General features: G+C 37.2%; 1 protein-coding gene across 3 annotated transcripts in view; it reads left to right on the forward strand.

Moving 5' to 3' along the window:
- The window catches only part of RELN (reelin), a 536751-nt gene that overhangs the window by 129145 nt on the left and 382460 nt on the right, over positions 1 to 25146 (forward strand). For all 3 annotated transcript variants that reach the window (XM_019825367.3, XM_019825368.3, XM_011280339.4), the window contains exon 3: positions 24933 to 25068. In XM_019825367.3, the coding sequence (XP_019680926.3) occupies positions 24933 to 25068 (136 nt within the window). The remainder of the gene's footprint in view (positions 1 to 24932; positions 25069 to 25146) is intronic.

Below are 25146 nucleotides of genomic sequence, written 5' to 3' on the forward strand. Positions count from 1 at the left end.
TCCTAAAAATAAATCACCCCTCATTAACAGTTTGGTTACCTTGAAGTAGAGTTTATATACAAATTGCAGTATTATTTTCAGTTTCTAAGGATAATAAATTAGTTTTCAATAATGCCCGATTTGTTTTTGTGAGTTTGTAAAATATCATTTTAAACTCATGATTTAAATATACTTAATGTGTCTCAATCCATTGAAGTTATCCTAATTGATGCTCAAATTGTCTCATTTTTGGCCAGTAGAAACCTATTTAAATGTTGCCCAGCATCCTTGGTAGCTTGCTTGCTTTCTGGTATGACAAGATGTTCTAGGCTCATCATGTATGTTTCACTAACTAGAACTTTTTTCTCAAAAGGTTTACCGTTTACTTTTCATTGGAAATGCTATTTTGACAATACTATGTGGGTGTTGTTCCAGGGATGATTATTCTTTTTAGGCCTTTCTAGTAAGCAGGACTTAGAAGAGACAGAGAGAGAGCGCTCATGCACATGTCGTTGCGTGGCTAAGATAAAATATATCATGAGTATTTCAAATTTAGGCTTGCAGAATTTTTAACTTTAGTGATGTGTTTAGTTATTCAACTGTAGTAGTAAATGTTTAACAACATCTGCTCTCTGAAGTGGGAATGGGTGGGTGTCCTGACTTGTAGTTTTTGCCAGTTTTTGTGGTGTAAATAACCCCATCATTGATGATTTAAAGTTTAAACAGTTTAAATCACTAGGGACATAGAATAACATTACTGTATTGTGGAGTAATTTATCAGAGTTATTTTCTATAATTGTGCTACCAAGTGGATGTATAATTAAATTAATTTGCTTAATTTTATTTTTAGTTGTTAGGGATTGCTTTTTATTTAATTTTAAGAATTAGGTAAATAATTTACATGGCTGCAGAGTGTCTATGAAATCCATAAAACAAGATTTATTCAAAGAAGTCTAGTTTCTCTCTACTGTATTTCATTTTTTCCCCATCTCCATAACCATTTTATGTTATTAGAGTTTATTTTTTCATTGTTTTATAATATTAGCAAGTGTCTGGTTTTTTTTAAATTTTTTTTAATGTTTTTATTTATTTTTGAGACAGAGAAAGACAGAGCATGAACAGGGGAGGGTCAGAGAGAGGGAGACACAGACTCGAAGCAGGCTCCAGGCTCCATGCTGTCAGCACAGAGCCCAGCACAGAGCCCGACATGGGGCTTGAACTCACGGACCGTGAGATCATGACCTGAGCCAAAGTCGGACGCTCAACCGGCTGAGCCACCCAGGCGCCCCAGCAAGTGTCTGTTTTTGTATATATCTGTATCTGTATATCTTCTTCCCTCTCTTAAATAGAAACCTATATAGTCTCTTTATCCATGGTGTTTTAAAAAAATTAACAATATTTCTGGGAAACCAATCAATAGTAGTATGTCTATACATAATCCTTATGTATAGGATTTATTTATTTATATAGGTTTATTCATCATCACCTATTAGTGGTCATTTGGATTATTTTAGTTTTTTTGCTATAAAAAAAGTAGTAGTATAAGGCAGTGGTTGTCAACTTTTAACATCAAAAGATATTACTGAGCCCTGCTTCTTCAACTTTTGATTCAGTGGGTTTTTATTATATTGAATTGATTTGTTTATCCAAGTGTCAATAGTGTGTGTGTATATATATGTATGTGTGTTTAAATGATTTATTATGGAAATTTTTATAACATAAAACTAGATGTGATAGCTCAATGAATTCCCATACATCCATTATTATTCATTTTTTAAAATTTATTTTTTTTCTTTTTAACATTTTTATTCATTTTTGAAAGAGAGAGAGAGAGAGACAAAGCATGAGCAAGGGAGGGGCAGACAGAGAGGGAGACACAGAATTGAAACAGGCTGTAGGCTCTGAGCTGTTAGCACAGAGCCCGATGCAGGGCTCAAACCCAGGAATTGTGAGATCATGGTCTGAGCTGAACTCAGATGCTTATCCAACTGAGCCACCCAGGTGCCTCCTCCTGGCCCCCCACTTTTATTTTTTAAGCTTATTTATTTATTTTGAGACAGAGGGAGCAGAGGAGGGGCAGTCAGAGAGAGGGGAGGAGAGGGAATCCCAAGCAGGCTCTCCACGGTCAGTGCAAGGAGCCTGATGTGGGGCTTGAACTCATGAACCTGTAGAGATCGTGACCTGGGCCGAAATCAGGAGTCGGACACTTAACCAACTGACCCATCCAGGCTTTCCCAGTATTCCTCATTTTCAATGATCATCAACTCAGAGGCAATTTTGTTTTATCTGTACCCCACCCATTTCCCTTTCTCTACTGGATTGTTTTGAGGCAGATCTCAGGCTTGAATTTTGTGACCTTGATCAGATCACTTAATTTTATTAAATGTCATTTGCCTCCTCTATAATGTGGAAATACTCATACATACCTATTTTTCATAGTGTGCTGATAAATGTTTTAGAACCAGCTCTCGGGATTTGTGGCATTTGTCAATTTGTATGACGTAAGCTGATTTCAAGCTGGCAGTATGACATCACTGAGTAGGGAAGAGGTGGGAAGGGAGGTGTTCAGTGTTCTGCAGCCAACGTAAGTTAGCTCCACCATCCCATTGCTATTTCATAGGGCAGTGGTGAGGATTTATTGCGGGGTGGGGGGAAGTACAGGTCCTATAGTAAACATAAGTAAATGGTAGCTCTCTTTGTTATTATATCTAGCCTCCTGAGACTCCCTTCTCGCTTGAAAGAGTCCTTCAACAAGTTCTCTCTCATTACATGTTTTCCTGCATCTACACGTTCAGTTTTCAGTACTGTCGAAGGACCCATAAATCACTGTGATCCCATTCACTGACTTACTCCATATAATAATTGGCTTGCTGCACATGATAATAAAATAAAAACTTAAATACCTTGATCCCTTAGGGAATATAGTAAAGAAGTGTTAATGTATTTGTCTCACAGATTTCATAATAGGATGAATATTAAGTGTTTGGAGGGTTGAGTATAAAGTTATTTTAGGTTTTTTTTGTTTGTTTTTTTTTTAGTCTTGTCATCATTAATTATCTTCTGCCATTGATAGAAACAGCTGGGGAATATTGAAAATTTCCATTTATAGTTATGATATAATGAACAGCATATGCCCAATTCAGTTTATTGTGGCTTGGCTTGCATGTTGAAAGCCAATAAAACAAGTAATTGTACTAATGCCTTTATAGATGTGGCTTAATGGTTTACTTACATTACTTTGACATTTCGTTCATGGGGATTTGAGGAATGTTAATTGTTGTTATTGTGCACATTTAAAAAAACTGAAGTGGTCTCAGTGTCTTTCATGGGATATCTTCTCTTCTCTGTGTAATCTTTTCTCAGTGGCCTAAAGGCAGGCCAGACCAATCCTGAAGCCCTGTATATTCTGTGCTCCTCTTATTCAGATTGTTGGAAATGTATGAAAGATTTAACACAGAAACAATGAAGTGTAGAGGTCTATCTACATTTCGTGAAGAAAAGTTCAAGTGCCACAGAGTTATCTCACCAGGGGAAATCAAATGAAATTGGATACATTATATGCCATGTTGTTTAAAATTCAGTTAATATTATGCTTACATTATATTTCATCCAGTATCTGTATTTGTAAGATTAAATATGACAACTTTAAGGGCACCAAATGTTCAGAGCATTATCATGGTGAAACTGAGTGGCCATGTTTTAAATAGTAGTATTAATGTCAGAATTATGTGCACACTCAAAAAGCACACAAAACATGCATTGTTTTTCCATTAAAGATAATCTGATAATTTCTATAATCTTCCGTTCTTCTGTCTACCCATTCACCTTACCATTTTTTTTTTACACTTCTGGTTTTTTAAGCTAAAAGGATCAAATATTTGTTACATTCTCCTATGACTAGCCCACAGTCATGAAGACCTGAAATACAGAATTGAGGTCTTTTATGTTCCTGTAGGGAAGCCTGGGCTCAATCTTTCATTATGTGTAATAAAGTGTACAGGGGTTCTTTTTCTATAGGGCTAGTATTCATTTCTAAAGCCAGTTGGACATAATAGGATCAATTAACTGGTAAATAAAATTTTCATCACATTGTCAACATTTGCTATAATAAAGAATAAAGTGGGACGCCTGGGTGGCTCAGTCGGTTAGGCATCTGACTTGGCTCAGGTCATGATCTCACAGTTTGTGAGTTCGAGCCCCATGTCGGGCTCTGTGCTGACAGCCTGGAACCTGCTTCGGATTCTGTGTGTGTGTCTCTCTCTCTGCCCCTCCCCTGCTCACACTCTGTCACTCCCTCTCTTTCAAAAATAAGTAGACATGAAAAAAAAATTTAAAAAGAGTAAATGCTCTCGGAGCACCAATGCCACCTTGTTGGAGTGTCTTTGCATTTTATGTGTAAAAACAATGGGTAATCAAGGTAATGAAATAAGGATGTATAGAGGGGGGATATACTAATGCCAGTGCTGGTGCAGATCAGAAAGGAAAGGATTTTGTGAATAAGCTAAGTATAATCAAATACTGTATTTTTTCATGATGTTTAGGATTTATAACTATATACTTAAAACACACACACACAAAACCTCCAATACCTCCATAAAAAATACCTTATTTCTGAATATCTCTACTCCTAACCCCCATTACAAGCCATCAGAGTACTTGGTTTGATTACTCAAATTGTATAATGTTATATTTATTAGGAATGCAATTATCATGTTAAAGGTGAACAGGCAGCTGTTGAATTATGGTAGTTAACGTTCATTGAATACTGTGTGCCAGGTACTATTCTAAGAGTGTTGTTTATATTAACTCAATCCACCCAACAATGCTAAAAATCAGGTATTATTATAATCCCATTTATAAGTGAGGAAGTCAAGGCCTAGAGAGTTTAAGTCAGTCTAGGTCACGCAGCTATTTAATGACAGAGGCAGGATTTGAATTCTGCCTAGTGCCAGCCCTGTTATACTTACGCTATACGCTATACGACATCCCATACGTATACGCTATACAACATCCCATAGAGAATATTTAAATGTAAAGTAGACATAATATATGTGTTATATTTATTTTTTTCTAATTTTTTAAAATCTTTATTTATTTTTGAGAGAGGAAGACAGAATGCAAGAAGGGGAGCAACAGAGACAGAGGGAGACACAGAATCTGAAGCAGGCTCCAGGCTCTGAGCTGTCAGCACAGAGCCTGATGAGGGGCTCAAACTCACAAAATGTGAGATCATGACCTGAGCTGAAGTCGGATGCTTAACCGACTGAACCACCCAGGCACCCCGTGATATATATTTTAAATGGCATAGTTACATGCTATTTCTGGTAGCGTGGAGGGGGACTTAAAGATTTCCAAAGAGACTGCTAAACAGGTAGTTGTGTAAAACATTACTATGTAGTGAGATGGAAATATCAGTGAGGTCCTAACTAGAGATACATGTAGAAATTTAACCAGCAACCTCTGCAGAGCCTTAAAGATGTGGCTTCTGTCCCCACCTCCCCTTCCCTGGTGACTTGTTTTCCAGGAGTGGAACAACTGATTAGCATATTTTATTTCTGTTGTTAATGCCAAGCTTGTTTGCCACGACTGGATTTGCCTGATTGGTGGCGTTTAGTACAGTGCTTGGCGGTTCTCTACGGAGCTCTTAGATGTCAGCTGTAAATCATCTGCTCAGCCTCCCTGACTGTGAGCTCTGTACCTCCCACCTGGTGCACTGGGCACAGGCATCCACACACTCGCCATATGCGGACAGAATCGTGCTCAGCCTCTGGGGGCAACACTGCAAATTAGAAGGTGAATTTGTAGCATTCTGGGCAGGCCCTTAACATGTGCAAATCCTGTTCCTTGTAATTTGGAATTGTGTTTGTAACTCTCTATACAGCCAGGCAAGACTCTATTATACCTCTCTACCTTGGATGGAGAGGAAAAGACAACTGCTTAAAAGAGGCCAAATTAACTTCCTCTAAAAACTGGATAATGTGGGTGGGCTTTTTGCAGTCACTGTCTTTCGTGAAATGTAATCAGTCTTTGATGGAGTGCTCCTCATTTCTCAAAAATACTTTTTTTGTGTGTGTAAAATCTGCATCCAATGATGATAATTTAATTAGTGGTATTTCCCAGATGTGCAGTCAGTCTTTAGAAAGAGATCTAGGTGTCACCTCTTGTGACATTTTTATAAGGAGCGATATTATTATAATATAAGTTAATCTTTGCTTGGCTCTTATCAATAACATATGTTGGGGTGTGGTAGTGTAGTTGATTGAGTTGGCGAATAAACTAGGATACTTTTTACTAATAACTTTGCCAGGTAGAATGCCTTTATCCTGTTTGAAGGTCTTTGCTGACAAATTTAATGATCATTATACTGTAACTATCTGTTCTTTTAGAGTTTAGGTTAATTATTTTCTTTTTTGTTTGTTTTATTTATTTATTTTGACAGAGAGAGAGAGAATAGGGGAAGGAAAGAGAGAGAGAGAGAGAGAGAGAGAGAGAGAGAGAGAGAGAGAGAGTCAGTCCCAAGCAGGCTCCACGCTATCAGTGCAGAGCCCAACATGGGGCTGAATCCCATGAACCATGAGATCATGACCTGAACTCAGATCAAGAGTTGGACGCTTAAAAGACTGAGTGATTTTCAATGTTAAAAAAAAGTATAGGTGACAATGGGTTACCTCTCTTTAAAGGTACATATTAGTTTTTAAAAGTCTTGTGGACTCCCACATGTAGTTTCTAAAGGCAAAGCTAGAATTTTTTCTAGAACTTTTTGTTAACCTCTTTTTTTGTTGTTTGTTTGTTTGTTTGTTTGTTTTGTTTTTTGGTAAATTCTCTCTCCCCATCCTGCTGCTCACTCTTTTAACTCCCCCATTATGTTATGTATTATTTACTATATACACAGTACTTTGCATTTTAGGTAAGTTTGAATTGTAAATCAATATTTGTAAAATGAGTTACTCTTCCTTGATAGCTTCTTAATAAATTGTGTCCTGTGTACCTATCACTGAGTCCGAGAACACCATCCATGCCTTCAAAATCGCAAACATATTTCTCTGAGAACCCTGGAGCTCTTCATGATTCTCTTCATTTCCTTGAGGCACATTATGGGTTAAATTGGGTTCCCCCAAAAGATATGTTGAAGCTCTAAACCCTCAGTAATACAGAAGGTGGCCTTATATGGAAATAGGGTCACTGCACATATAATGAATTAAGCAAAGATGAAGTCATACTGGAGTAGGGTGGCCTCCTAATCCAATATGACTGATGTTCTTATAAGACAAGCATGGGAAGACACAGAGACACAGGGAGAATACCATGTGAACTTGGAAGGTTGGAGTGATGTTCCTATAAGCCAAGGAATGTCTAGGGCCACCAGAACGGGGAAAGGCATGGAACAGATTCTCCCTCACAGCTCTCAGAAAGAAATAGCCTGCTGACTGACACCTTGATTTTGGACATCTAGCCTCCAGAAGTTGAGACAATAAATTCCTGTTGTTTTCAGCCATCCAGTTGGTGATACTTTGTTTTAGCAGCCCAGCACCACAATACGAGGCATAAAGCAATGAATTCAGATAAAAAACCTTTCTCCTAACACTGGAATTCCAATCTTTTTCATGCCTTGCCTCATTTCTTGCGGTACTTTTCCAGGCGCTATCTTTGATGCTCTGTGGTTGTACCCAAACATTTTACACAGCACTACCACATTAATATTTCTTTCTGTGTATACACAGTTCTGGAGGTCACTCCCCATTGGGCCTGCAACAGTATCAGTTCTTGACTGAGGTACTCAAAAATCTTTCTAATTCAGGCTTCAATTGCCTTTCTAGCTCTTTCCCTCCTGGGCCTGCTGTGCATACTACTGTATCCCAGTCACTTTCACTTCTCCTTAGTTGTCTCAGTGTGACCAGCATTGTTCCATTTAGAGCATGCTGTTCCTTTTGCAAAAAAAAAAAAAAAAAAAAAGTAACACACACACACACACACACACACACACACACACAAACACCCCAAGAGAATTTTACTTCCCTTTTAAGACCAATCTCTTAGTGTTTGAGAATAAACTAAGACTAGTTTATTCTGTGCCGTAAGTAGATGCATTTGCTGTCTCTTTGGACTCACAAAATAACGTACGCTTCTTTTATGATACTTAGAGTAATTTGCTTTGGATTATCAATATCTTTGCATGAGTCTTCCATTGTACGAAGCCCTCATAGCATCGTTAACTTTGTTGGCAAAAATCTGGCATCCTCATACTAGATCATAATTCCATAGCAGACCTAGAAACACATTGCTGATTGCAGGCTTCTGCTGTGCTCCTCCTGACATGCTACCCTTCATCACCTTGAAGAATACAATAATGGACTCAGATCAAAGCCTTTTCTGTTCTTATTTTCATCACTATTATTATCTCCTGACTGACTACAAGGATAAATTAAAATTTTGACTTGTCTCAGAAAGTCACAAGGGAGACGATTTTTGACACCAAATCTTTTACTCTTTTACTTCCCTCCCTGACCTGGTGAAGTCTCTAAACCAAATATAGAACTCCTCTATTAGTAAAATGTTTGAGTATACACATATAATTAAATATTTGTCTATTTACTTTTAATTTATACATTAAATACATATACTCCTGTATTTACATACTTTGTATATTATAGAACATCTAAATTTGACATTAAAATATAAAAGTTCTTTTAAAAAATTTTTTTTAATATTTATTTATTTTTGACACAGAGAGTCACAGAGCATGAGCAGGGGAGGGGCAAAGAGAGAGGGATACACAGAATCTGAAGCAGGCTCCAGGCTCTGAGCTGTTAGCACAGAGCCTGATGTGGGGCTCGAACTCACAGACCACGAGATCATGACCTGAGCCTAAGTCAGACGCTCAACCGACTGAGCCACCCAGGCGCCCCTAAAATATAAAAGTTCTAATATTTCCTTCCCAACTATAGAAATAAACAAGTGAATTCTTTTAAAAAATGTTTGGGCTATGGGACACCTGAGTGGTTCAATGGTTAAGCATCCAAGTCTTGATTTAGGCTCAGGTCATAATCTTGTGGTTTGAAGGTTCAAGCCCTACATCAGGCTTGGGATTCTCTGTTTCTGTCTCTGTCTCTCTGCCCCTCCACTGCTCACTCTCTCTCTATATTTCAAAATAAATGAATAAACGTTAAAAAAAACTATAAAAATGTTTGGGTTGCCTTTTCAGTTACAAACTGTAGGTAAAATAATTTCAAATCTAAAATTAAATTTGTTTCTCTCAAAAAATACAAATTAGAAGTGATGTAAACTTTACCAACAATATAAAAAGCAACATAAGATTATAAATTCACATTAAATATAACATATAATACATAAATCCTAAAAGAAGCCATACAGTAGAAATATAATCATTCATAATGATGCTAGGAATGATAGAATTTGAATGAAAGAGAAGAAACTTCAAAGCATTCACATAGCCATGATTTGTTATAAATGAAAACTACAGGGGAGAAACAAAATTAAATTTACCTTTAACAAATAGCTTGCTTTGTTAAAAACCTTTCTTGATGATCATTCACATGAGTATATATTCATATAATCCCAGTATTATTTTTTTAGATAAACCAGTATGCTTTGATTAAATTCAAATTACTAGATTATTACAATGTTTAAAATAATTATATTTTATCTAATCTGTTTTAAACATGAAGGGATTTTAAGAATTTTTAAAGACTATTTTGTAATCATTTAACTCATTTTTCTCATCCAGTATTCAAATGTTTGCTTCACTGGAGTGTGAATTTTAATAAAGTGTATAAACTTAAAAAATTTTTTTAGTGTTTATTTATTTTTGAGAGAGAGAGAGAGAGAGAGAGAGAGAGAGAGAATGAATGAGTTGGGGAGGGGCAGAGAGCGAGGGAGACAGAATGCAAAGTAGGCTCCAGGCTCTGAGCTGTTAGCACAGAGCCCAACACGGGGCTCAAACTCACAGACTATGAGATCATGACCTGAGTCTGTCAGATGCTCAACTGACTGAGCCACAATTTTAATAATATTTAAATTAAAGTAGTATACATCATATTTTTCTGTGATTTGTCTTTAAAAATGTATTAGTATTTTTTATGTGATTTGGAATCACATGAGCTGAAAACATGAAATGTATTTCATTGTCAGAATTCATTCATTGTCAGTGCTTTCTTATGGTACTTAAGCTTCCATCATGATGTAAATAAAGTGTTTGCAATAATTGTAATATCATACATGTTTAAACTGTATGTTTTGTATTATATGTGATTTAATATTTTTAAATGTATTAATTTCATAATAAAAGACTAGAGTTATCGAATGCAGTGCCTTTACCAGAAAAAAAAAATCATTGGTTTTGTAAGTCAGTGGGAACATGGATGGAAATTTAGGGCTCCTAAAAAGTTTTAGTAATGTAGTAAAAACCAACATTTATATAATATATTTATTATATACTGAGCATAGTTTGAAACACATACATTGATTATGTAACCCAGTGGGGCAGGTACTATTGTTTTCCATATTTCACATAGGAGGAAACGATACTCATCACAGTTTTCCTTTGACTGCTGTAAAATAAACAGATTGTTGTTCTTCTTGAAAGTAGGAAATGTCATGGAGAAGAGGAAAGCAGACGTAGAAGTCTGTTCATCCATTTAGCAAGTAATTATTGAATGATGCTTTGCAAAACCAATGGATCAAATCACTTCTTTTTTTTTTAATTTTTTTTTCAACGTTTATTTATTTTTGGGACAGAGAGAGACAGAGCATGAATGGGGGAGGGGCAGAGAGAGAGGGAGACACAGAATCGGAAACAGGCTCCAGGCTCTGAGCCATCAGCCCAGAGCCTGACGCGGGGCTCGAACTCACGGACCGCGAGATCGTGACCTGGCTGAAGTCGGACGCTTAACCGACTGCGCCACCCAGGTGCCCCTCAAATCACTTCTTTTAAGAAAGTTATAATCTAGTTAAGGAAATAGAAGTAAATCAACTATGATAAGCATTATATTAAAAGGAAGTATTAATCACAGAAATTCAGTTTTGCTGTGGTAAAAAATTAATCCCCAAATTTCAGCTTAATTAAACAGTTCTGTATAAATTAGGGATTTTTTGGGGTAGTTGTCCTCCATGCAGGGATTCAGCAATCTGTATTTCCATATTGTTGCTCTGCTATCTCAGTGTGTGGCTTCTACTGCCATTAAAGCAGTGGAATAAAGGAACCTGGTGGGCTCAGTCTATTATGTGCTTCAATTAGGACATAGTAGACTAATTTCTGCTTATATCCCATGGGCCAGAATTATTCATATGGCCCTTTGGAACTACAGAGAGGCTAGAGCATGTGGGGGAGCATATGACTATTTGGTAAACAAATATGACTATTTGGTAAACTATACATACCTTTACCAAAAGGTATGTATAGTTAATTGGGGAAGGAGAAAGTTGGACAAGAGTTTTTATTCTATAGGCAGTTGATTGGAAAGTGGCAGAAGTCATGAAGTTATTATAGAGGCTGGTGAAGGTAATTGGGAAACAAAAGCTAAGGTCCTGGAAAGGAACTGTAAGAAGTCCCTTCAGTACCATGGAGAGCACCTGCCATATAAATTACTGGGATACCACATGATGTCAATAGCAACTCCTTTATTCAGCAACATTTCATTCCATAAACTTCTATTATATGCCTATCCTTGATTTTGTGGTTAAAAAATTTGTAACACATAACTAACAGTCTAATGGAGAATACAGATAACTCTCTGTAATGCACTTACTAGGTTCAATAGCAGAACTATTCTCTGAGCGTTATGAGACCATGGAGATGTTCCTAATGTTAACCTTGGATACAGGAAGGAGTTGTACAGGAGAATTTCATGGAGGAGACGATTTATGATCCTGTATGTGTATTAAGTGATGAGTAAGAGTTTAGCCAAGTCAGAAGAAGAAAGGGTACTTGGGCCAGGGGTCAGCAAACTTTTTCTGTAAGTGGCCAGATAGTAAATAGTTTAGGCTTTTCAGGTCATAATGGTAGGCCTCTATTGCATATTTTTATTTTTGTTTTACAACTTTTCAAAATATAAAAGCTCATTCTTAGCTCAGTAGTAATACAACCACATAGGCTATGGCCCAGATTTGACCCATGAGGCATAGTTTGCTGACCTCTGGTGTAGGCAGAGAGAAAAAGTGCAAAACCAGAGGTGTGTATACATAGCTGTATATAGTTTTGTCATGATGGAATGTGAAGTTTGAATAAGGGTCATGATAAATGAGTCCAGAGAGATAGATGACAGAATGTCATGTTGCAGAACTTAGGCCTACTTCTGTAAATATGGATTGCCATTGAAGGATTTAAATCAGTAGAATGATGAAATCAGATTTGCATTTTAGAAAGGTATATATACTGAGAATGAGCCTGAGGAAGCAAAACTGAACTCGAAAGAGACAAAAATTAGGGAATTGTTGGTACTGGTCAAAAAAGAGATAATGAAAGCCTGAAATAAGGCATAGGAGGAAGGATAGGCAAGAGGGGGCAGATTGAAATGTTTTTGAAGTGACATCAGAAGGACTTCCTTATTGATTGACTGGGGTGGGGACAGAGGTTGGTAATAATTCTAAGACTAGTAATAATTCTAAGACTAGATAGATGGTGTTTCTTAACTGAGATAATAAATATTATGCTACCTCATTAATGTTCCTCCTTTAGCAGGAACTCTGATCGTGAAAAGGATCTCTGCCATTTATTAAAGATTTATACCATCTGGAGTCAGAAAATAGAGGCCCATTATCTGTTCTGATGTGACTCCTTGGGAAATCTGTTAGGAAGGGTATACGGAGCCTTTGCTCCTTTCCATCAAATAGATTGACTGCTATAAGCAATTTGTTTCCTTTGGCAGAATCCCCACTCAGGGTAAGGGATAAAGAACTCAATGTTCATGGACATAGTCCTAAAAGTGATGTTTGTTTAAGGCTATCAGTTTTTTTGGCTATTTTTAGATTTAAAAAAACCCCAGAATTTTATATAGACTTTGAACTTGACCTCTGTAGTAGACCTATACCATTTATAATTATCCAACATTTTTATAAAGTTTCCCACATTGTGAACACCACCATTCCAAAATAGAACTCCTGCACTTCCTTTCTAGAGGTGAAGGTGTATAACGTAGTTTCCTCCTACTATCCAGACCCACCCTCATGAGATTTGGATATAAAAGAGTGCATATGAGCTAGGGACTGAGCATGGGGAAATCCATATTCAATCACATGCAGTCATGAAAAGTTCTTATATATTTTTTGGTATAGTTGAGTTGAATGTTCTGTTATTTTAGTCCAAATATGGTTGATGTCAAGGAATGGGCAGTGGCAACTGTTGTGTTATGTTGGCCCGGTTCTATGGGCATCACTCCTTGCTGTACAGCATCCAAGTTTATTTTTCTGTATCTCCCAGAGAAGCTACCTAATATCACTCAAAATTCCTTTAATTAGGTAGATTGTATTCTGTGGTTTGCAACTGAGAGTAGGGCTTTGATGACATTATATTTTATATAAAATTTCATGGGATAGGGACAATTTGAGGCAAATCCCTAAAAAGGCTTCTTGGAGGAATAATGAAACAAAACAGAAAGGTTGAGACACACTGTCATAGACTAAATTGGAAACAGGATCAACTCACAGATATTACCATGACAGTATGAGCTACGATGGTCACAAGAGGGGAAAAGGGAGGAGGATTCACTGTTCCTTTAAGATGTTGGGCATTTAAAGCCAGAAGACTGGGTTATTCACTTAAACACTGATAAAATATTTGATAAAGCACTTTGACCTGGAGCTATTTCTATATGCTACCAGTCTCTAGTTATTTAGAGATAGCTTTACTAGAGATAATTCTTTTAGATCAGCCAATCTGGAGGTACAGTTAAGATAATCAGATCCTGTTTTTCATATAGAAGCTTTCTCGTATTAGCCAAGGGTTGTCATGCCCCTTGTTTATATTTGGCCTGGGCTTCATGCTTAGTCTGGGTGATCAGTCTGCAGATCACTTATTTATTTAAAGGGGAATTTTCTGTGAATGTGGTAGAAACAGAGAAGGACTGGGATATGTTCTTAAATCTGCAAATAAAATTTCAGCCTTTAATGAGCACTCCCATAGTCGGTTTACAGACACTTTAGCATTTAATTCTCACTGAATGAATTATTACTTAACCATTTACATGGTTCTATTAGGTGTATCTTATTATTATCTACATAAATAATGATGATAAGACTTAGGGAGTTTAAGTTACCTTGCTCAAGATTGCACCACTAATAAGTGACAGGACTGGGTCTCAAGTGGTCCCTGTAGAGACTAGTGACTTTGGACAACTTATTTAACCTCTTCAAGCCTTAGTTTCCTCATCTACAAAATGGGAATAATAATAATACTTCTTAGGATTTTTAATGAATAAGTGAGTTAATCTTTCCAAAATACTCAGAACTTTACCTGCATCGTTAAATACTCAGAAAATGTTAGGTGTTATTTTTCTGTCCAGAGTCTTCCCCTTCTTCTCCTCCACCTTTTACAAACTAGGATAAGCAGAGTTTTGAACCAGGGTGCTGGAGAGTAATTCTGGTATTGGATTAAACTACCTAATGCAATTAGCTGAGCAATTCTTTGGCAGTGAGGAAAGAGGAGGAGAGAGAGGTTTGAGAATCCTGTAGGTGGCTTATAGGGCTTGGAGTTATAGTCTGTAACAGTCTATAGTTTTTTTTTTTCTTAATTTTTTCTTATCTATTTATTCATTTGTTTGTTATAGTAAGGGCACTTAACATAAGATCTACTCTCAACAGTTGTTTTTTAATATTTACTGATTTTGAGAGAGAGAGGGAGAGGGAGCACAAGCAGGAGGAGGGGCAGAAAGAAAGGAGAGGAGAATCCCAAGCAGGCTCCGTGCTCTCAGATGGAGCTTGATATGGGACTTGGTCTCACCAACTGTAAGATCATGACCTGAGCTAAAATCAAGAGTTGGCTGCTCAGCAGAGTGAACAACCCAGGTGCCCCAGTTCTCAACAAATTTTTATATGCACAGTATTGCTAACTATAACACAATGTTGTATAGCAGAACTCTACAACTTATTCATCTTACATAACTGAAACTTTATATCTGTTGAACAGCAACTCCTACAACTTAACAGTGTAAAAACAAATACCTGATTAAAAAATGGACAAAGAACTTAAACAGACATTTCTCCAAAGATGTACAAATAGCCAGTAGGTATATGAAAAGATGGTCAACATCACTAATCATAAGAGAAATTGAAATAAAAAATACAGTGAGATATCATCTCACAATTGTTGGGATGGCTATTATAAAAAAAGGTGTGTTGGCAAGGATGTGGGTAAATGGCAACTCCTATGCAGTATTGGTAGGAATACAGAAAGGTATAGGCACTATGGAAAACAATGAAGATTCCTCAAAAAATTAAAAATAGAAATAACATATGATCCAGCAATTCCACTTAGGGGTAGATATCCAGAAGAATTGAAATCAGAATCTTGAAGAAATATCTGTACTTTTATGTTCACTACAGCACTGTTCACAATAGCCAAGGTATGGAAACAACCTAAATGCCCATCAGTGGATGAATGGGTTAAGAAAATGTAGTATAGACTTACTATGGGGTATTATTCAGCCTTTAAAAAGAAGGAAATCCTGCCATATGTGACAACATAGATGAACCTAACCAAGTGAAATAAACCAGTTACCGAAGGACAAATCCTGCATGATTCTGTTTATATGGGGTATCTAAAATTGTCAAATTCATAGAAGCAGAGAATAGAATGAATGTTGGTTGCCAGGGGCTGGAGGTGAAGGGAAAATGGAGAGTTGCTATTCAATGGGTATAATGTTTCAGTTATGCAGGATGTCTTGTTTTTTAATGTTTATTTCTGAGACAGAGAGACAGAGCATGAGCAGGGGAGGGGCAGAGAGAGAGGGAGACAGAATCAGAAGCAGGCTCCAGGCTCCGAGCTGTCAGCACAGAGCCCTACACGGGGCTTGAACTCACAGACTGTGAGATCATGACCTGAGCCGAAGTTGGACGCTTACCCGACTGAGCCACCCAGGTGCTCCAGATGTTTTGTTTTTTAAAGAAAGCCTTGCTGAGGTTCTTTTCAGCCTCCTTCATTGACTGGGGTTTACCTTTAAAGCCTCTTCCTTTCTGGATTTTTCTGGCCTGCAAATGTGTTAAATCTGACTTCTAGCCTGGAAGTTGTACTATGAATCCTACACACACCAGGACAATTCAGCGAAGCAGGCACCAGAGTGTGAGACAAAATATAGTTCTGGACAGGTAGCCAGTGTGGTGCAGTTAGCTTGGAAAAGCTAGGGGCAGACAATATGCAGTGACTGTTAATGAGGGGGTGGGGTTGTATGCAGTGTTAGGAGGAAAGGTAGCAGAGGTATACTGTGAACCAGTGGATGGATCAGAGAACTTCGGTTAATGCCAACTTTTACATAGCTCGTTGGAAAGGTTGCTTCTCTGTCAAATGCAGTGGCCACATAGACCTAAGTATAACTGCATGGCTTTGCCCTTTAGGGGAGCACTTTTGACCTAAAGATGTCTCACATCATATTCAACTCAGAGGTGTGTCTACCAAGAGGACAAAGAGTATCCAGTAACTATCTGATGAGAAATTAAGGTGTTTTGGGGGTGCCTGCATGGCTCAGTCGATTAAGTGTCCAGCTTTAGCTCAGATCATGATCTCACATTTCATGAGTTCTAGGCCTGCGTTGGGCTCAGTGCTGACAGCTTAGAGCCTAGAGCCTGCTTCAGATTCAGTGTCTGTCTCTTTGCCCCTCCCCTGCTCGTTCTCTCTCTCTCTCCCTCTCTTTCTCTCTCTCAAAAGTAAATAAATATTAAAAAAAAATTTAAAGAAATTAAGGTGTTTGGACAGGGGGTGGTGGAGGAGGAGGACCTGAGTTTGTACTTAGAGGAGGGAGTCCTCTTCCTGCTTACTCTCAGGTGGTTTGCTCTCCATCACTGGATTTGGACAGGATTTCTTTTGGATCAGGACAGGAGTCTGCCCCAGAAGTGAGGTACTCCCACTTAAGGATATAGGTAGGGAAGAAGCCAGTGCAGTGTAAGATAAAAGATGTTTTTACTCTTATGTGGATCCTGAGAAACTTAACAGAAGACCATGGGGGAGGGGAAGGGGAAAAAAGTTAGAGAGGGAGGGAGCCAAACCATAAGAGACTCTTAAAAACTGAGAATAAACTGAGGGTTGATGGGGGGTGGGAGGGAGGAGAGGGTGGGTGATGGGCATTGAGGAGGGCACCTGTTGGGATGAGCACTGGGTGTTGTATGGAAACCAATTTGACAATAAATTTATAATAAAAAATAAAAATAAAAAAAGGTGTGTTCAAGTGTCATTTACTAGTTCTGTTATCCTTACAAATCACTTAAGATCACTGGTTCTTGATAATTCTGTCTCTAAAATGGGAATGATAATATTTAGCTTATATAGTGCTAACTATGTGCTGTGCACTCATTTAATCTTCACAGCCACCCTATTATTACCATCTCTATTTTCCTGGAGAGGAAACTGAGGAACAGAGTTTTTGAGTACCCTGCCCCAATTCCATAGCTCCTTGGTAGTGGAGCAAGGATCTGGACCCAGGCAGACTGCCTCTAGGGTCTGTGCTGTCAACCTTTCCTGTCTACTGCCCCTCCAATAGTAGTAAGGTAATAATATGGATAAAACACTGGGCACAGAGAAGGCATTTGCTAAATGGTAGTGCTGGGAGAGGAACAGAGAGGGAAGGCAGCAGCAGTAATTCTCATTTTTTTTTTTTTTGTAATTGCAATGAGTGAGGAAAGAATCGGGTTGACATGGAATAAGATCTTTTCATACAGCTGACAAAAGGTGTGTAAGTAGCATGAATCCTCATACATTTCTGACTTACGCTGATAGGTGTACAATTTCAGAATGATTTTAAAGGTTTTAGTGCTTTTTGCTTCTAGACTTAAAAATGAGACCAGATGCCTTTAAATCAATGTTTTAAAAATTAAACATACCCAGTGTATATGTGTGAGCATGTGTGCACAGACTATTCATTATCTAGAAGCGCTATTTAAGAGCTATTCTTTTCATATCCATTTTCATCAGACTGGTGCTTCACAGATAAGGTGCAATAAGGATGTTTCCAGAAAGTTCTGTGATTACTTTTTACCATGTAAATTATATTACCATATAATATCGTGTTTGGCTTTGTTGAAATATTTGAGTACATTGACCTAGCAAAGAAGGCAAATAATAGACAAGTCAAATTCTGTAAGTAAACAGTTACTTGTATTTAAATCAAATGAAAAGATTTAAAAAAATGACTAAAAGGAACTCTATAATTCATTTTCTCTATTCACTTACAATATAACACTAACTCTTCAAACTAGATTTGCAGAAGGGTCTATTTTTTTATTACATGATGGAAGACTTTAGATACCCCTTTTAAGAAAAGAGCAAATGATAAAAATAAAAGCAAATAGTAATCACCTTAAATATTTGTCTTATCTTCCACTTCTTATGTAGACATGTTAATAAATTACTAAAACTCCCTGATAAAACATTCTACCATATTTTCTGGAAGTGTTTGAAATGATAAAATAATATTTATTTTAAGTTTTCACCATTTTATGTATAAAAGTTACATTTTCCACAAACAAAGATCTATAATATTAATGTACTTGCCCTTTCTTTGGAAATATCTCATCCACAGATATCTCAGTTCTGGAAAACCATGAGAATAAACCAGGATATGTTTCTACCCACTTTAGCACTAACCATGGCAAATTACAAACTAAACAGATTTGAGTGATCCACATCTTTAATCCATAAAATACAGAATAAACCCAAAAAGAATGTGTCATTTTCCTACTACATTGGTTATTTGGGGTAATAAAGTCTTCAGTGTGTTTCCTGGAAGTGAATAGCCTACATTTTTATGAGAATCTGTACATTTTATTTTAGAGATGGGGAGATTATAGAAATTTTAGTTACAGTTCTGAAGATCCAAGGTGTGCACATTAAAAGCATAGAAAAGTATTCCTGTGGGAAAATGGAGTTCATACAAGGTTTAGTCACAAACTTAAAATAACTGAAGACTTGTCAAGGAAAATGACATCCCAGAAGGCAAAGTAATGTGTATCACTGTCTTAAAAGAAATCATGGAAGCAACTTTAGAACAATTAAAGACACCGTGAGCCTAATCTTGCAGAAGTATAATGTGGATAAAGGAAGCTGTGGTACAGATTTGTATCCTTCAACCACAACTTCAATTAAGACAAATATTAAGATATTTTTAAACTAGATATTCAGTGGTGTGAATGACTTAATGAATTTAAAACACCCATACTATGTCAAAGAGTTATATTGACTGTTTCTTAATATAGAAATTACAGCTAGATTGGGAATATTCTATATTGTTCAAGTGTATATACACAGTATTCAAAAGGAAAATGTGTTCATAACATGGATGAATTTTTCTAGACAAGTTACCCATCTTGTAGAACTTCAGAGTTTGAAATTATGCTTTACTTTCTTTGCCCAAAGATTTTTCTAGACAAGTTACCCATCTTGTAGAACTTCAGAGTTTGAAATTATGCTTTACTTTCTTTGCCCAAAGATAGATCAGGAGAGCCATACTTCTTGAAGTGCTGATTTTCTCTCATAGTCCATAGTATACTTGGAAAAGCACAGCTTTTTATCTCTGAGGAAGAAGTTCCCCATGAACGTTTTTTGGATAAGAGTTTACACATAACCACAACAATGAACATATAATCTTTAGTATTGCTACAGTACACACATACACATGTAATAAGTATATATCTCCCTGAGATACATGTAATTAATTTCTATTATAGATCCTGTTTTCCTTTTTCAAGTCATATTAAAAACTCAGTATGTATCCCATTATCCAGCATGCAGCAGGGAAAGCACATCATAAATTTAAATTCATTATCAAATTCAAATTATAGTTATCCCAAGAATAGGTTCCCAAATCACATACATTAATTAGATGGCATATGTCTTTCATGACACAAGCCATTAAGAAGATCACTGTGGCGGATGCAGTAAATTGTGTTTCGTAGATCCCTGGAAGCTGAGTCTGACTGCTCATTCTCCTGGTTCTCATTTTATACTTGCACCGCTGCTCATTGTGTCTGCCTTTGTGAGATGTCCTCCCGTCTTTCTTCTGGTTATTTAGATTGTACTCAGAGAGCCATGGAACTGGAGGGGTTCTTAGTGATCATGGACCAGCAGTTTACAGATGTCAGAACTGAAGCTTGAGAAGGGGTTCCCTGACAAGGTCATGCAGCAGTGCATGGCAGAGTGAGGGGATAGTCTCTTGGTTGTTCCCTGCTGCCTCGTGTAAATAAAAACAGATATGGGAAATCTTGGCTTTTCTCTCAAGACTCAGCTCCAGCCTCCCTCTTTAATATCTGACTGGATAGCAGGGGCACTGGTTTGGATTCAGGCTATCCTATCCACTTTCTCTTTGAGCACGAGCAAGTTCCTTTATCTCCATTGTCTCAGGGTCCTAATGGGTAAAGAGAAGATAACAACACCTACTTCATAGGGTTGAAGAGCCTCAAATAAGTTCATATTCACGAAACACAAAAGCAGCAGGCCATAGTAAGTGCTTAATAAGAATTATTATAATCATTATTATAATTGTCTTTATTAATCACTCTTCTCCTATTTTGTAATTTTCACAAATACCACTCATTCAGCACTTATTTTCCAGATGTTTTATTTACAATGTCAGTTTGCTCCAGTTTTCTTTTTCCAGCTCTAGTCATTTCAAGATAGGGATTATGTCCTACATGTTTTCTAGGTACCTCCACAGAGCCTAAGAGAGTGTTTAATCCAAAACAGATATACTGTATACTGTATACTGTAAATACTATTTTTTTCTGCTGGTTTATATTAAGATGTTTTCTAATCGTTGTAACTCTGCCAACCCTTACATATTTTCAAAGAAAATGCCAGTTAAAATGTGGTAACCCAAATGTCCATCCACAGATGAATGGGTAAAGAAGATGTGGTGTGTGTGTGTGAGTGTGTGTGTACATATACACACACACTCACACACACACACACAAAGTAGAATGTTAGCCATAAAAGAACGGATATCTTGCCATTTGCAACAACAACATAGGTGGACTTAGAGGTTATAATGCTAAGTGAAATAAGTCTGACAGAGAAAGACAAATACCATATGGTTCCACTCTTATGTGGAATTTAAGAAACAAAACAAATGGATAAACAAAGAGAAAAAGAGATAAAAAACATAGACTCTTACATACAAAAGACAAACTGATGGTTGCCAGAGGGGAGGTGGAGGGGGGTAGGTGAAACATAAAAGGGGATTAAAAGTACACTTACGATGAGCATGGAGTAATGTACAGAATTATTGAATCATTATATTGTACACCTGAAACTAACATTGTATGTTAATTATACTCCAATTAAAAAGTAAAACTAAATAAAATATGGTAACAGTATAATATACTAGTGCTCTTTGTTAAAAAAGTAAAGAGCACAGCACACTCATAGTATGTGAAGATACATAAAAAGGCCCCAGAATACATGTTTGGGTGGTTCTAACAGTAGTGGGTAAAGGATGGGATATTTTGCATTACTCTCAGGGCCGTTGTGCCAGTCACTGCTGGATACTTCCAAACTGTATATTGGTACCGTGTCCATATTATTCTAAGCCCTGAGGCCTGGACAACATTTTACTAAGACACATTTTCAACATTTTCTTGGCTACACATTGGAATTGCTTGGTGAGCTTCTGAAACTCCTAAAACCCAGGCTTTATCCCAAATCAGTTGACTCAGAATCTCTAGGAACCAGACTTTATTCCATCGCTTCAGATGGTGCCACTGTGCAGCCATGTTGGGGAACTGCTGTGCCAGACTGTTGGATTGCAAGAATGTTGTTCTGTGGCGTATTTACTCAGAGCAGGGGACGATGTAACGACAGCAATATAGCTACTTTTACAAGTTGTCATGTAGTAATATGCAGTCTAGGCATTGACTCACTTTCTAGGAGGGGTTTTGAAGAATGGGGAGATTTTGAATATGAATCCTGTTACCAAGGCTGTGAAACCCTGAGACCTTATTTTGTTTGATTCATTTCCCTTCCCACATGATTGTGGCTGGAACTTTTGTTTTCCTTTTTGGTCAGGCTGACTCCTGCAGCTGTGTCATTTTCCACACACGCAGAATTTCTGCTTTTATGCCCAACCAGAGTGGAGTGGCAGTTCCTGAGTCATGGCCGCTGAGTCTCCTGTGGCACTCTGTGATTTCCCTGGGAAGTCTCTTATCCTCCCTAACCTTGTGGTTTCTGACTTGATGAATTTTGCCTCAAGACGTAGCTTGAAAAAATAAAAACTTGAATGTGAAAAAGGGCATCACTGGAATATGTCAAAATATATAGACCTGTTTTTCTGTTGCTTTGTCCAATATGACCTATACTTCTATTCTAGAAGATTCTTTTTCACTAGGTAATATAACATACGAGATATAATTTCTGTTGTTTTTTAATTTTTTAAGTCACTCTTTATTGAGAAAAATATTTATTGAATATCTGTGATGTATCAGGCATTGTGATACTTGCTTGGAATATAAAAATTAAAAATGTAGTTCCCCACAGACTCCTTGGAAAGGTGGTCAAGTGCTATGATGAGGAATGTATGAACTATTAGGATGACATGTAGGAAGGACACCTTCCTACATGGGGCACTGTATTGGATGCTTCCATGTGTATTGGATCATTTAATTCCCACAATAACTTTATGGTGGAGGGGACATGGTATTTCCATTTTATAGGGAAGAAAACTGGGTCTCAGATAGAGTAAGTCATTCACCTAAGTTCACATACCCAGGAAATGAATTTTTACTTAATTGCTCCTTCCTGGAAATGTTTTTATTCGTATTTTTATTAATGAACTTTGTTTTTAGAGCACATTTAGGTCACAGCAAAATTGAATGGAAAGTACAGGCATTTCCCATGTACCCCCACTATCCCCCCAACTCTCTACTATTGGCTACATCCTGCACTACAGTGATGCATTTGTTACAACAGATTAACCTACGCTGACACATCATTACCACTCAAAGTCCTATAGTTTACATTAGGATTCACTCTTAGTGTTGGACATTCTATGTGTTTTAGCAAATATATAATGACATGTATCCACTATTAAATGGAATAGTTTCACTGCCCTAAAAATCCTTTATGTTCCACCTGTTAATCTTTGCCTCCCTCCTAACCCCTGGAAACTAGTGATCTTTTTACTGTCTCCATAGTTTTGCCTTTGCCAGAGGGTCATATTGTTGGAATCATATAGTATGTATGTAGCCTTTCCAGATCGGCTTCTTTCATTTAGCAGACTGCATTTACTTATGCATGTCTTTTCATGGCTTGATAGCTCATCTCCTTTTAGCCCTGAATAATACTCTATTGTTTGGATGTACCACAATTTATTTTTCCATTCACTTATTGAAGGATATCTTGGTTGCTTTCAAGCTTTGACAATGATGAGTAAGACTGCTATATACATCCATGTGCAGGTTTTTGTGTGGACAGAAATCTTTCATTTATTTGGGTAAATACCATGGAGCATGATTGCTGAATCATATGGTAAGAGTATGTTTATTTTTGTAAGAAAATGCCAAAGTGTCTTCCAGAGTGGCTGTACCGTTTTGCATTCTCACCAGCAGTGAATAAGAGTTCCTGTTGTTCCACATCCTCACCAGCATTTGGTGTTGTCAGTGTTTTGCACTGTGGCCATGTAATAGTGAATTGGCATTTCGTTGTTGTTTTACTTTGCCATGCTGTCGTAGCATAGAATGTTGAACATCTTTTCATGTATTTGCCATCTGTGTATCTTTTGGTGAGGTGTCTATTCGTGTCTTTTGCCTATTTTTAAAAAATTGAGTTTATTTTCTTATTATTGAGTTATTGGTTAATATTTTATATCTGAGGTAAACATAAAATAAATCATCTTATTAAAAAAAAAAAGCATCCCCTGATAGTTCCGCTGGGAGCTGACCTGGTGCCCACAGCTCAGTCATGGTACTCTCATGTGTAATGTAAGCAGTTTTACAGAATATCAATATAGGACAAGGCCACCTTGAAACTGATGGCTTGAGCTAAAACCCAGACCACTTTGTAATCATGTCTGAACACAGGCAAAATGAAGAACACGGTGCAAATCACAAAAAATGACCATCTCTCTCTCTATGCTAACATGACTGTGCTGCTTTTTTATCAGTCAAAACTTTGGCCTATGCCATTCCTCATATCTCCCAGATAAAAATTATTAAGATACTCAGTGATAAAATTGTCCCACTTTCTGATAACATCAAATCCAGAAGCAAACCTACCTAACCCTGTAACCTCCCCAGCAAGATTAGGGAATGCCAGGATGCAGGACTTTCAGTACTAAAATCAGGAAATTCCCAGAACAGATAGATCACCCTACTCTCTTAAATGACTTAACACAAGTACAAATATTTTAACAAGCCTTTACTAACATCCTCTTACTGAGGTACTTCCCAGTTTCCAAGAATATTTGGTCTCATTTGCTGTAAACGCTTCCAATAAATCCAACCTCGTCATATTATAGGTGTGGTCCTGGTGGTCTTTGGTGATGGACTAAGACCAGTCCATAAAATCAAAGCAAAGAAAATACAATAGCAATGAAATTAGTAGATTACTCCTTAACAAAAATGGTTTAAATGATGAATATCCTTCTAACAACAAAATGTGGAAAGTTGCAAAGCTTACAGGAAAGTCAAACAGCATGATGAATCTTAACATGAAAGAAAAAGGTCCAGAAAATCTTGTTAGTGCCATGGTAAGAAAGACTTTGTTTTATTTGTTTTTATGACAGCTTCCCTTCCTTTCTGTCTCTCAGGAATCATGTCTGACCACCAGTTTGGTAACCAGTTTATGTGCAGCGTGGTGGCGTCTCATGTGAGTCATCTGCCCACAACCAACCTCAGCTTCGTCTGGATTGCCCCACCTGCTGGCACTGGCTGCGTGAATTTCATGTAAGTACCCAAAGTGTCTGTGACTGTAGGGAAGGCAAATATACCTCTCATGGGATTACATATAGGGTAAGTATTTAA

Source organism: Felis catus, chromosome A2, assembly GCF_018350175.1.
Source record: "Felis catus isolate Fca126 chromosome A2, F.catus_Fca126_mat1.0, whole genome shotgun sequence".
NCBI lineage: Eukaryota > Metazoa > Chordata > Mammalia > Carnivora > Felidae > Felis > Felis catus.